General features: G+C 53.9%; 5 protein-coding genes across 5 annotated transcripts in view; 1 reads left to right on the forward strand and 4 right to left on the reverse strand.

Annotated features, from left to right (window-relative positions):
• Positions 1 to 598, reverse strand: part of M421DRAFT_54531 (putative lysosomal cobalamin transporter) — a gene marked incomplete at both ends in the record, with an annotated part of 2,071 nt that extends 1,473 nt beyond the window's left edge. The window contains one exon of the mRNA XM_033595232.1: positions 40 to 598. Coding sequence (XP_033452769.1) covers positions 40 to 598 — 559 coding nt within the window. The remainder of the gene's footprint in view (positions 1 to 39) is intronic.
• Positions 599 to 1,067: 469 nt separating this feature from the next.
• Positions 1,068 to 5,859, forward strand: M421DRAFT_2145 (protein CFT1; the record flags this gene model as incomplete). Its single annotated transcript, XM_033588252.1, has 4 exons — positions 1,068 to 3,099; positions 3,357 to 3,799; positions 3,846 to 5,277; positions 5,327 to 5,859. The coding sequence occupies 4 exons, from the start codon at positions 1,068 to 1,070 to the stop codon at positions 5,857 to 5,859; spliced, it is 4,440 nt and encodes a 1,479-aa protein (XP_033452770.1).
• Positions 5,860 to 7,500: 1,641 nt separating this feature from the next.
• On the reverse strand, positions 7,501 to 7,653 carry M421DRAFT_54158 (uncharacterized protein; the record flags this gene model as incomplete). The annotated part of the gene is made up of 1 exon (XM_033595185.1): positions 7,501 to 7,653. A coding segment is annotated over one exon (153 nt), but the record flags the coding sequence as incomplete, so codon positions are not given.
• A 106-nt stretch (positions 7,654 to 7,759) lies between these two features.
• M421DRAFT_54300 (uncharacterized protein) lies at positions 7,760 to 7,915 on the reverse strand (the record flags this gene model as incomplete). The annotated part of the gene is made up of 1 exon (XM_033595211.1): positions 7,760 to 7,915. A coding segment is annotated over one exon (156 nt), but the record flags the coding sequence as incomplete, so codon positions are not given.
• A 501-nt stretch (positions 7,916 to 8,416) lies between these two features.
• On the reverse strand, positions 8,417 to 9,497 carry M421DRAFT_403470 (aquaporin-like protein; the record flags this gene model as incomplete). The annotated part of the gene is made up of 3 exons (XM_033590259.1): positions 8,899 to 9,497; positions 8,525 to 8,850; positions 8,417 to 8,471 (listed from the first exon to the last, which is right to left on the reverse strand). Exons 1-3 carry the CDS (start codon positions 9,439 to 9,441, stop codon positions 8,417 to 8,419), a joined length of 924 nt encoding a protein of 307 aa, XP_033452773.1. The 5' UTR covers positions 9,442 to 9,497.
• Positions 9,498 to 13,312: the final 3,815 nt, after the last annotated feature.

A 13,312-nucleotide genomic window follows, 5' to 3' on the forward strand; every position in this document is an offset into this window, starting at 1 on the left:
GGGGGGGGGCGTGCGGGCGGCGACGGGGCGTGAGCTTACGGTTCTCCTCGAGCAGGTGCTTGAAAAAGTCGAGGTCGAGGCGGCGGTCGTCCTTGGCCTGCTTGGCAAAGGGCACGAAGAAGCCGACGAGGAAGATGGCGACGACGAAGAGCAAAAAGGCGATTGTGTACTTGAGGGCGCCCAGGATGCGCTGGCCGACCGTCTGCTCGCCGCGCTCGGCGGCGTCATCGTCACGCTCGTCGTGGTAGAAGTAGGTAAAGGGCACGACCAGCAGGCACAGGACGGCGTCGAGCGAGTACAGCAGGTAGTAGACAATCTGCAGGGTGTGGGTAATGCCGTCGACGCGGTCGGGCGTGGCCCAGTCCTTCTTGCGGCCGAGCGACGAGCGGCTGGTGGACGAGACGAGGGCGACGTCGACGGGGATGAGCAGGACCGTGGCCAGCAGGGCGAGCGTGGTGAAGATGCTCACGGCGGTGACGGCGGCGGCGCGCTCGCGGGGGGTCTGGTAGACGAAGACGAAGACGCAGGCAATGGCGAGCAGCAGGCCGACGGCGACGGCGTAGGCGACCCAGATGAGCGACGTCTGGATGAGCGCCATGGCGATGGGCGACGGACTGGCGGGCGACGGACTGGCGGGCGACGGATTGGCGGGCGACGGACTGACGGGCGACGGATTCGCGGGCGACGGGGTTTTTGACGATGCGCGCTGTGGTGGGAGCGAGCGTGCCGTGCTGTGGTGGGAGCGAGTGTGCCGTGCTGTCGCCTTGAGTCTGCGGAGAGGATGACGTCTAGCGCTGCATGGATCGCCGGCGCGGACGCATCTGCAGCAGCACGTCCGCGTCCAGGCTCCCCGACGCGCTAGTGGGTCAAACAATGCTGGCGACAACATTGCGCCGCGAGAGAGCAACTCGCCGCCCACGACACTTTGCAGACTGCCACCCGGGCCAGCGAGACCCCAGGCCAGCGAGACCCCCGGCTAGCGAGACCCCAGGCCAGCGAGACCCCCCAGGCCAGCGACAGCCCCAGGCCAGCGAGATCCCCGGCCAGCGCGATCCCACTGCGTCCCGATGCAATGCTACACTGAGCTCGCGCCCCCCACGGCCGTCAGCCATGCCGTGACGCTCCCATTCGTGTCTGCCCGCGCCGCCAACCTCGTCGTCGCCAAGAGTGCGCTGCTGCAGATCTTCGAGCTGCGCGCGACCGTCACCGAGGTTGGCAGCAACAGCCGCGACGATGCCGCCGACAACGCGGCCGCGAACCTCGACACGGCCGCCGCCGACGTCCAGGTCCAGCGCACCGAGCACACGTCGCGTCTGGTGCTGCTGGCCGAATGCCCGCTCGCGGGCACCGTCCTGTCGGTCGCCCGCATCCGCGCCCTCAACACGCGCTCCAAGGGCGAGGCGCTGCTCGTCGCGTTCCGCGACGCCAAGCTGAGCCTGGTCGAGTGGGACCCCGACAGCCACAGCCTGCACACAATCTCCATCCACTACTACGAGAGCGCCGACCTGCCCGGCCTGGCCCCGTGGAGCGCCGACCTAAAGGACGCGCACAACTTCCTCACCGCCGACCCCGGCCACCGATGCGCGGCCCTCAAGTTCGGGGCCCACAACCTCGCCATCCTGCCCTTCCGCCAGCGCGACCTGCCCGACGACGACTACGACTCGGACGACGAGCGGCGCAGCAAAGATGCCGCCACCAAGGGCCACGGCCAGGGCGGCGGCCTCACCCCCTACGGCTCCTCGTTTGTCCTGCCGCTGACCAACCTCGACCCGACCCTCACCCACCCCGTCCACCTCGCGTTCCTGCACGAGTACCGCGAGCCCACGTTTGGCGTCATCGCCGCCTCGCGCGCGACCGCCCCGTCGCTGCTCGCCTACCGCAAGGACCTGCTCACCTACACCGTCTTCACCCTCGACCTCGAGCACAAGGCCTCGACCACGCTGCTGTCCGTCGCCGGGCTGCCGTACGACGTCAGCCGTGTCGTGCCCCTGCCGCACCCGATCGGAGGCGCGCTGCTGGCCGGCGCGAACGAGCTCATACACGTCGACCAGGCCGGCAAGACCAACGGCGTCGCCGTCAACGAGTTCGCCAAGGCCTGCTCGGCCTTTCCGCTGAGCGACCAGTCCGATCTGGCGCTGCGTCTCGAGGGCTGCACCGTGGAGCTGCTGTCGCCGGAGACGGGCGACATGCTCATTGTGCTCAGCGACGGACGACTGCTCGTCCTGACCTTCACCCTGGACGGCCGCACAGTGTCCGGCATGACTGTGCAGCCCATTGATGAGGAGCATGGCGGCGGCATCCTCAAGGCAGGCGCTTCCTGCACCGCCGGCCTGGGGCGCGGCCGCATATTTGTGGGCAGCGAGGACGGCGAATCTGCCCTGCTCGGCTGGACAGGCGCCGGCGCCCAGCTGCGCCGGAAGCAGTCGGACGCCGGCCTGGACCAGGACGACGACGTGTCGGACATGGAAGACGACGTCGACCATCTCGACGACGACCTCTACAACGACACCACACCAGCCGTAAAGAAGATGGCCTCTGCTGCCGCAGAGCCCTCGGCGCCCGGCGCGTACACATTCCGGGTGCACGATGTGCTCCCGAGCCTAGCCCCCATCAACCAAGTCGTGCTGCATCCCGCCAAACACGCGCGCTCGCTGAGCAGCGGCGAGATATACGCGCGCTCGCTGAACAGCGGCGACATGGTAGCCGCAACGGGAAGAGGCGCTGCGGGCGCCCTCACCGCTCTGAGCCGAGAGCTGCACCCCGTGAAGCTGGCACAGACAGAGCTAGAGTCGGCCAAGGGTCTGTGGGCCGTGCATGCGAAGAAGGCGGCTCCGCAGGGCATCTCCGCCGCCTTTGGGGAAGACACCGAAGCCAACATGTCCTCTGACGTCGACTACGACCAGTACCTGGTCGTCTGCCGAGCCGGCGACGACGGCAACGAAGTCACCACCGTCTACCAGGTGCACGGAAACGAACTCACTGCTACGGACAAGGGTGACTTTGAGCGCGAAGAAGGGTCGACTTTGAGCGTTGGTGTGCTTGCTCGCGGAACAAAGGTCGTGCAAGTGATGCGGACAGAAGTTCGTACCTACGACTCTGGTACGTGATTCCCCTGCTTTGTGATTTTGCGATGAGACTGCTGCGTCCATTGCGATGAGACTGCTGCGTCCATTGCGACGAGACTGCTGCGTTCATTGCGATGAGACTGCTGCGTCCACTGCGATGAGACTGCTGCGTCCATTGCGATGAGACTGCTGCGTCCATTGCGACGAGACTGCTGCTTCCACTGCGACGAGACTGCTGCGTCCACTGCGACGAGACTGCTGCTTCTACTGCGACGAGACTGACGGGAACAGAGCTCAACATGGACCAGATCCTGCCCATGGACGACGAAGAGACTGGTGACGAATTACACATCATCAACGCCAGCTTTGCCGACCCTTACCTGCTGATCTTGAGAGAGGACTCCAGCGTCAAAATCTTCAAGGCCACCGGAGACGGCGAATTAGAGGACGTCGAGGCCAGTGGCCTGTCGCCGACAAAATGGCTGTCAGCATCGCTATTCAGGTCGTCCACTTTCACCGACGTCTTTGCTTTCTTGTTGACACCAGAAGGTGGTCTGCACGTGTTTGCCATGTCCGAGCTTGAGAAACCCAGCTATGTTGCCGAGGGCTTGGGCTTCTTGCCGCCCGTGCTGACGGTCGATTATGTGCCTCGCCGCAGTGCAAGTAAGGCTTCCATTACAGAAATACTGGCTGCCGACCTTGGTGACGCTACCGCACGGTCGCCACATCTCATTGTGAGTCCTCTACACCAAGCACGCAGTCACTCGCTGACAGCCCCAGGTCCGCACCTCTAACGATGACCTGGTCATCTACAAAGCCTTCCACTCACCCGCACCGTCTTCGACAGAGCTGTGGACACAGAACCTCAGATGGGTCAAGTTGTCCCAGCAACACGTTCCCAGATTCTCCCAAGACGTAGAAGAAGCCTCCCAAGACGTAGGAGAAGCCTCCCGAGACGTAGGAGAAGCCTCCCGAGACGTAGGAGAGGCCTCCCAAGACGTAGGAAAAGCCTCCCAAGACGTAGGAAAAGCCTCCCAAGACGTAGGAAAAGCCTCCCAAGATGTAGAAGACGCCTCCCAAGAGGTCAAGATCGAAAGCACTCTCCTTGCACTGGACAACATCTGCGGTTATAGCACCGTCTTCCAGCGCGGAGCATCTCCGGCCTTCATCTTCAAAGAGTCGTCGAGCGCGCCCCGTGTCATTGGCCTGAGCGGCAACGCTGTCAAGGGACTTACGCGATTCCACACCTCCTCTTGCCAACGTGGCTTTGCGTACCTGGACGCGACTGATACCCTGCGCATCTCTCAACTGCCCACACAGACACACTTTGGACATGTGGGTTGGGCAACACGACAGCTGCCATTCGGCTCCGAGGTTCACGCGTTCACATACCATCCGAAAGGGCTCTACGTCGTAGGGACTGGGCAGCGGGAAGAATTCACTCTCAACCCAGACGATACCTACCACGAGGCGTTGCCAAAAGAGGACACGGCTTTCAAGCCACGTGTCGAGCGCGGCGTACTGAAGGTCATCGACGAGAGGACTTGGACAGAGATTGACACTCACATCCTCGATCCACAGGAAGTGGTATTGTGTATCGAGACTCTGAACCTCGAAGTATCCGAAACCACCCACCAGCGCAAAGAGCTCATCGCCGTCGGCACGTCTGTGGTCCACGGTGAAGATCTCGCAACAAAAGGACACATCCGCATCTTTGAGGTCATCAATGTCGTTCCTGACCCAGAGCGTCCAGAGACGAACAAGCGCCTCAAGCTCATTGTCAAAGACGAGGTCAAAGGCGCGGTATCTGCCGTCTCGGAACTCGGCACACAGGGCTTCCTCATCATGGCACAGGGCCAGAAGTGTATGGTCAGAGGCTTGAAAGAGGACGGAACCTTGCTACCGGTCGCTTTCATGGACATGCAATGCTACGTGACCGCGCTGAAGAACTTGCCAAACACTGGCATGCTCTTGATGGGCGACGCCTTCAAGGGCGTCTGGTTCACCGGTTACAGTGCAAGTCTGACCGCAATACGCAAATCTACAACGCTGACAAACCCGCAGGAAGAGCCGTACAAGATGATGCTGTTCGGTCGAAGCAAGCACCAACTCGAATGCATCACAACCGAGTTCCTGCCCTTCGATGAGCAACTCCACGTCGTCGTCGCAGACGCAGACATGAACCTGCAGATCCTGCAGTACGACCCCGAGAGTATGTCCCAGCCTCTCACCCATCTTCAACACACTAACCGCACCCTCAGATCCCAAATCCGCGGGCGGCTCCCGCCTCCTCCACAAATCGACCTTCCACACCGGCCACTTTCCCACAACGCTCACGCTCCTCCAGAGCACACTCAAGATGCCACAGATGTCCGACTTTGGCGCACAAACCTTTGAAGACGACGTTGACATGGACGGCCCACCCGACCCCGGACCCGTCCACCACATCCTGCACACCACGCAGTCCGGCACCATTGCGCTCATCACCCCGCTCTCCGAGTCGAGCTACCGCCGCCTTTCGGGCCTGAGCGCGTTCCTGGCCAACGCCCTCGAGAGCGCGTGCGGGCTGAATCCAAAGGCTTTCCGCATCAGCGATGTCGACGACGGCGGGTGGGATGCGGGCGTTGTCGGCAGGGGCATGGTCGATGGGAACCTGTTGATGCGCTGGGGCGAGCTGGGCGAGTGGAAGAGAAGAGAGGGCATGGCTAAGGCTGGGGCGGACGAGTGGGTGTTTTGGGGCGAGAGGGAGGTGCTCGGTGGATGGGGCTTGTTTGGCGGGCGGGCGAGGCGATGAATCATTCCGAGGCGTTGAGCTCGACGAGACACATCTCTCTACGTGCGAGGTCCGGCCGTGTCCCTTTGGAGAGCTCCGCACTTCCTCATCCAATCCGTAGCACAGACACACACACTCTACTCCGTAGCAAACACCACCGCACGTCGGCAAGCGGGTTCGACAAGCATGGACCACCGGGCGTGGCTACCTTCACCTGGCTGGCTGCCAGGCTAAGCTAAGCTAAGCAATGACTTCCCGCTTTTCCCTCCCTGCTTCTGAATCTTCTCACTCCCGTCACTTCCACCTAAATCTTACGTGTAAGGTTGTTGCGGATAAGAACGTCTCTAAGCGAGCATGCTGACAGATTAGAAGCGCAGGGTCAGTCGAACAGGCTCAAATCACAGTCTGCCCTCTTTGCTACTTTGTGTCTTAATCCAAGGCGGCGTTATGATCTTGCTCTTTCTCTGCGCCACAACGAACAAGACTGCAAGTAAGATGAAAGGAATACAGCATACCCAGCCCAGAAATAACAAGGCCACTACTGTACCCAGAAAACCACGGCAAAAGATGAAGCTGTCCATGTTTAGCACTGAGGCAAGTGTTAGCTTATGCTGGAATATAACGTTGTTGACAGCTGCGTAACCAGCCGCCACCGGTAGTAGGCGTCGGGCTGTATCCTGTCCTGTCGTACAACAGTAGCATGGAATTTTGAAACTAATCTACAACTTCAAGAGATCATCATCGCTGGATGTGTGCCTGCCATAATGTTTCTAGCAGCAACCCTTTTACTACCCGGCACAGATGTCCTATGCTGTGTCGCAGTCGTAATGTGCAATAAATGTGCAAAATATTCTTCTGCCTTCTTCCGCCCCATCTACCCCGGCGGCCTCTGCCCATACCTAGCAATTTTCAATATGTGATTTCCTCTAAGCAATCCCTGTTCAGCAACCCAATCCTCCGCATCTACCCATTCACAACTCTTTTTCTCCCTACGCCTAAAGGAACTGATGTACTCTCTAACGCGCAGGCTTAACGCGCGTAGGCATTTGGCTGAATTTTTCCCGTTCCTCTGTTCGCAACTGCTCGACCTGTGGTTTGCCTATCAACTGTGCAGTAACACCAAGTTCACTGGGTTTTCCAGACGTCAAGAGCTATAGTATTTAATAACGGACTAAATCGCACGCAGTCTACAATCTGAAATACTTCGCGTCTTGGTGTATAATGAAGTAATCCCTGGCTCCCTCCACGCCTAATTTGAAGCCATGTTCCGGGACCTAAACTGCATTCCCTGTCTGCTGTCCAGAGTTATGCATTATCGCTGACCACGCATGAGTACACGACTTTATCTTATCAGTATGCTCATTGTCTAGTTCGTGGTTAGCCCATTAACTTTGTCTTATAGCCTATCATCTCTTGTCCCCACCCTCCTGAAGTATACATCTACACTGACCAAACAGTCCAACTGGGGTAGTCCTGTGCTCGAAGCTGTAAGGTCGACTGCTAATGATGAAGCCTCAGGGCCACGCCACTGTGCGCGGCTAGAGCATTTGCGGCTCTGATAGTGCTCTTGATCTGTCGGCCGTCAAGCTCAAATTCAGAGAATGTACTAGTGTCTATATCCTTTGCTCCCAAGGAGTCAAGGAACGTCCTCTACATCTGCTTCTAACTTTCTCTGCTCAGTGGACTGTAGGTCAGCTTGAGATCGATGCCGGAAGCTACTGTCTTGTCAATTTCTGATACTCGGTCCTTTGTAAGGAACAAGATATCCTTACAGTACTCAAGCTGCCGAAGGAATGTCGTTACCGTTTCGTTGCGACACAGGTGTTGCGCGCCCTAGGCTTGCAGATAGACGTCCGCCTTATTCATGAGGAAGATGGCACTAAGGATGGTTTACAGCGTCATATTTATCCCGACAGTTCTCTCAAATGACTTTAGATCTGTGTCGAGGTCGCCGGCTCGCAGCTTGTATCAGCCGGTGATAACATTCTCCAATGGCTTCGGCTGTTGATTTCTTTCCAGCCCCTAGGGTTCCGCTTAGCAGTATTATCGAGCCTTGCCCTTTGTTTCTGACTCTATCTGTTGCCACAAAGGTCAGTAAACTACCGCATTTGTCCTCTTTGCTTTGAGCATATTGGGAACGAAGGCTCAGCCCTTGTTCAACACATTCGTTGCCTCCCTCTTTTAAATCAATTCACAGCGGCACCGAGACATTTGCATTGAAGAATGAAGAATAGACCTAGTCTGCTCTACAGAGCTGCTCAGCCGTTGATCCCTATTTTGGAAAATCCACGACCATGGCTATCGAGCACGACTTTTGGTGGGTTCACAACGACTCTGAACTCGCGAACACTTAAAAGGCCTCCTTTCACCATCGAATCTCTCGAATTTTATTATTAAATTTCTAGTAAAGACATAAATGTAGGGAAGATGCCCAGGGGAAAGGGGGACACGACAAATTGTGTCCGAACAATGTGATTCGCTAGACATTGTGTAATTGGAACTCGTATTAGTTCAGAATTGCATTAATCTCTACGTGTAGTTATGGTTTCTCAATCTGAGGAATAAAAATCTAGTGTTCTCACTTTACGCCTCCAAAGAGCCATCCGGGCGCTGCTGTCGCTCGTGCTGTGAATCTACACTCTGCTGGTCCTTCAGTTCAAGATCAACCGCCCGCTCCACATCATACTTCTCGCGCAGAACCTTCTTGGGATCGTTATCGGCGTTGACTGACTCGTATTCGAGAGCTTTAATGAGCAAGTAGAAAACACTGGCTAGCAAAGACCCGAGGATGGGACCAACCCAATAGATCCAGTGGTACGGTGCGAAGGTACGCGTCACCACAGCTGGCCCAAATGAGCGAGCTGGATTGACACTCCCTCCCGTGTAGAAGACGCCCATGAGCTCCGCTACGAAGAGCGATAGACCAATGCCAACAGGTGCGATGAAGGTACCCTCGTGCTTCTCAGTAGCAAGCATAAAGATTGTAAATACCAACTGGGCAGTCAGAAACATCTATTTCGTATGTTAGAGATCGCCGCAGATTCGATATGGATAATGTACCTCGATGAAGAGACCCTGGACCACCGTAGTACCACCACCTAACTCAGTCCTGACGGCCAGGACATTGGGCATCATGGCAGAGACAACGCCAGAGGCCGCTAAACCACCTAGTATCTGAGAGACGACGATCAAGACGCCGCGTGAGTAGCCTGTCGCACCTACAACCATCATGCCCAACGTGACTGCAGGATTGAAGAGGCCACCACTGATACGGAAAAATACCCATGCGTTCACCATCAAAGACATGCCAAAGACAAGCGCAATGTACATGATCTTGCTGGGGTTCGCACTCAGGTCCGTCGCGTTAGCACCCTCGGCTGGAGCGGTATTGACAACGTTTGTTCCACCCAGGGCAAAGAGCAGGAACATGAATGTACCCACGAACTCGCCAATGCAGGCCACGGCATGACCCTTGAGCGACGGTGGAAGAAGGTCCAGGTATTTCAGACGCCTTTCGACGAGCCTCTCGGAGTGATGCGGACGTTGGTGTCTCCGTGACCTCCACGGCACTCGGATTCCACGTGTAGGGCGGTCGATGTTCATTTTGCTTGCAATACAGGTGATGGCTCGAACAACGCTACTGCTGTGATGAGGCTTTGTTGTGTGCCGTGATGGTAGGACTTGAACTTTCAAAATAAATAATCACCCTCAATCAGAGGACTAAGTACTTGACTGCTCCCATCGATATTACTGCCGCGACTTGTACATACGTACATAGGATCTTGAAAATCAAGATTCCATGCTTTGGCGAGCGACGTAAAAAACGCCAATGTTCACAAGTCGTTCGTAGTCCAAAAGCGAGAGTTATCCACAGATGCAGATGCTGCTCGCCCGGCCTGTCGCGATAGGGTTTCCAAAAATGGTAAGCTATCTGTACTGGGCAAAGCGCAAGGGTCCAAGACCACACTAATCGGAGTTCAAGATGGGGTGCACTGCAGATCTCACAGGCTAGACCTGTTCGAGTCAATGGTCGCGATCCAGAAACCGGGTTCAGGCTCGCACTGACATCACGGCGCGACTGTTATGACCACTCCCGCATATTGTAGGCTAGTTACAGCGTCACCGCTCCGGGCACCTTTAGATGTCCGCACAGGCCAACGATGCTCGAAGTGAGCAGTGGTGTTTAACTTCTGCATGAAACTTCCAAGGCAAAGCGAAGGAATGCATGGCAGCACTGACATAATTGCATAACGTACCTCTAGACTGGCGGATGGGTACTATAAGGAGGTGGCCGCTGAGGGCTATGTGCAAGTAGAATTCAAATGGAATTGATGCAGGCTCCGGCTCGGAGGAAATTGAGATCTTATCCCTCTGTGGCGGAGTATGTGCGTTGAAGTGCTCCAGCACGGAGTTTAGCAGCCTCTGGTTTGTGTGCTGGTGGCTTCTGAGAATCAAGGCCTTCCAGCGCTAAGAACTAAGCGCAGGCCTAGCCTGTTACAGTACTCCCCTGCTAAGCCTTTGTTATAGTATAGTTTCTAGAACAACAAGTGCTCTCTGCACCCCACCTTGCGCGACCTTTGTTTCTAGGCACACTAACGTAGATTATCACCAAGCCAGCCATATCACCAAACTGGCCACTTTCTCTTGGCACAACCACCTTTTACCCTAACATAACATGCCTTAACCTGTTTTATCAGTGAGCGCCCCACCTCAGTGAGCGCCCCACGAACACCAGTGAGGCGTACGCGCAGCGACGTAGCTTAGCACCACAACACAAATTTTGTACTCTTGCAACAGTATAGTATTATTTAGAAGCGTTGCTGTTATTTATATCCTTAATTTCTACCTTGCAGGTGCAAGAGTTGTGCCTAATCTCACTGCAACAGCCACAGCGTCGCCCTGCGCGCACCCTCTTTACTAGCTCCTTACCCTCCTCACATCTGCCACCCTCCCTTTTAGCAATTAAGTCTAATACATTGCTAACTGTTAATGTCTCCTCTGCCTGTACGTAGCGTCTCTTGCAAATTTTACGCTTTGTTGCTGCTTTAGTAGCAGTATTAAAGCGCACTATCTCTATGCGTATTAACACTATCTTATAAGCTATCTGCTGCGCGCCTTTTGTTAGCTGCTACACCTACTTATTAAGTAAACTTGCTAGAGACCCTTAATAGATTTTTATCCTGTTTTAAACTAGTGTTAATTGCGCCTCTATTTCTTTAGCGTTGCGTGGTGTTTTCTCCTCCTAAGTGGTGTTAACTTGCTGTGGTGGAGTTTGCTGTAAGGAGCTGGCCTCTGCGGGCTATTTGCAAGTATGAATCAAATGGATTTGTTGAGGAGTGGCTGCAGGCGGAGGTCTGCAGACTTTTATGTCCTCTGTGCAGAGGTTACACGATTAGTCAAGATTAGGACCTCCTGACTAGGGGTACAGCTGGGCAGGCACCTCCTCTTGGAGGTTGGCCAAGGCCAGCGAGCGCTGAGGCGCTACTATCAGGCCTAGCCTGTTACAGTACCCCCCTACTTGTTGCGTTGTTTATAACACGTCCCTAGGTCAAAACACTAAATCTAGTCGCGCCGCCTACTACTCTGCTAACTAGCTTGTCTCTAACATTGTACCACAAGCTGCTGTCCCCTGCCCCGCCACAACTGTTCTACCGCCTATCATGGCTCCTAAGACCCTGTCTAAGCCTCGCTAGGGCAAGGTAAGTGTTATGGTGCTTTTTGCTGATTGCGATTTCGCTAAGACCCCTGCATAGCGTCCCCTATCTAGGTCTCCCTCTATTGCACGCCTGTCTAAGAGGCTAATTAGGCCTAATAATATTATTATAGACAAAGAAGAGGTTAACATAATGCTTGTCTCTAATAATAAGGACAATATTAAGGAAGTCTCTAATAAGGCTAAGCAGTCTCCCTATACTACGCGCGCCCTTAGGTTTACTAACCTAGAGGTTTACACTAGCTGCGCTTTAGAGGGTTATGCCTGCACGTTCTCTAGGGATGCTTGCAAGAGGGGCGCTAAGGTTTGTAAGTCTACTTATAATATATATGCTTAGAAGCAGACTGCTTATATTAAGGTAAAGTTACTGTAGTTCCCCTCTTACAGTGTACTAATGTTAGGTAGCTGCCCTACAAGGCCTTTAGTACTTTAGTAAAGTATAAGGTAGCTTCTTATATCTCTAAGAAGCTGTTGCACCTCCTTAAGTACTCTGCGCCTATTAGGCTAGCGCTAGAGAAGCGCATAAACCTCCCTAAGCACGCTAAGTTTAACTCTTACCCTTGTTCTAGTTATAGTAGTGTTGCTAGTTACAACCTTAAGTAGTCTAACTACAAGGAGGAGATTAATACTATGCTTGCCTGTCCTTGCCTAGAGGTTAAGTTTACTAAGTATACTACTCTAGCTTATAAGGAGATCCTTTAATAGTAGAAGTAGATTATAAGTGTTTCCCTACTAGGCTTCATTCCTTTATGCTTATAGTTCTGCAGCTTCTGTATCTATTGTCTCTTTATGCGCACGTTCTTAATCTTAGAGCGTCCTTCTACAATTGTGTTAGCATAGCAGCTCCTATAACTACTTCTGCTAACATTATAGCCTAGCTCTAACTAGAGGTAGAGGCCCTAGTTGTAAAGGAGAAGGAGTGTCTTTAGGACAAGGATAATAGGGTTCTTTAAGGCGCCCCTCTTAGGTTAGCTATTAGCGTTTAGAGTTTCTTTTTTACTTTTTTTTTTAATAAATAATACCTAGCTGTAGCCCTCCTAGATACTCTAAAGTTAGAGTAGCTACTTCTAGAGTAGCTTCTTAAATAGACTATTATTTATTTTTATATTCCCTCCCTCCTTTATATATACCCTAATAGTAGCCTATAGTCTTCCTCTTCCTCTTCTCTAACACTATATTTAAGGTGTTAGCTTATACACAAACTCCTGTAAGGGGTTTATAATAGAAATTAGCAGGTAAGTTACTATTCTTGTCTCTATAGTTTATAGAGAACACTACCTAGTTGTCTAGGGCCTCTAAGTCCTTGCACGTTGCTGCTAGTTCCTACGTTGCTTTTGTATAGCTGCGCCACTTTATAAGATACAAACAGTCACAACTACTAGTCCCTATTGCTTATTCTGTGTTAATTTATTTAACCTCCTATTCCTCTGCTAATAACCTATTATTGTTTATAACTATAAGTAGGCCTAGCTGTTAACATGGTTGGCAAGCGAGTCGGTCAGACAAGCGAGTCGGTCACCCCACCAACTTTTGCAACTTCAAAGCGATATATCTTAACAACGTGATAATATTATTGCTAGATATTAATATAGTAGACTACTCTATATTAATAGTATCAGCGTTGCATGTGCGCGAGTTGTGCCCAGTCTCTTTACACCTAGTGCAGCGCCTTTGAGCGCGCTGGCTGAGGCCTGATCGCGCTCCTCCTTGACGCTCTTCATGAGCAATCTGCTGGTCAGCCTCATTTTGAGCCAGTATATC

The sequence above is a fragment of the Didymella exigua genome, assembly GCF_010094145.1.
Source record: "Didymella exigua CBS 183.55 unplaced genomic scaffold M421scaffold_4, whole genome shotgun sequence".
Lineage (NCBI taxonomy): Eukaryota > Fungi > Ascomycota > Dothideomycetes > Pleosporales > Didymellaceae > Didymella > Didymella exigua.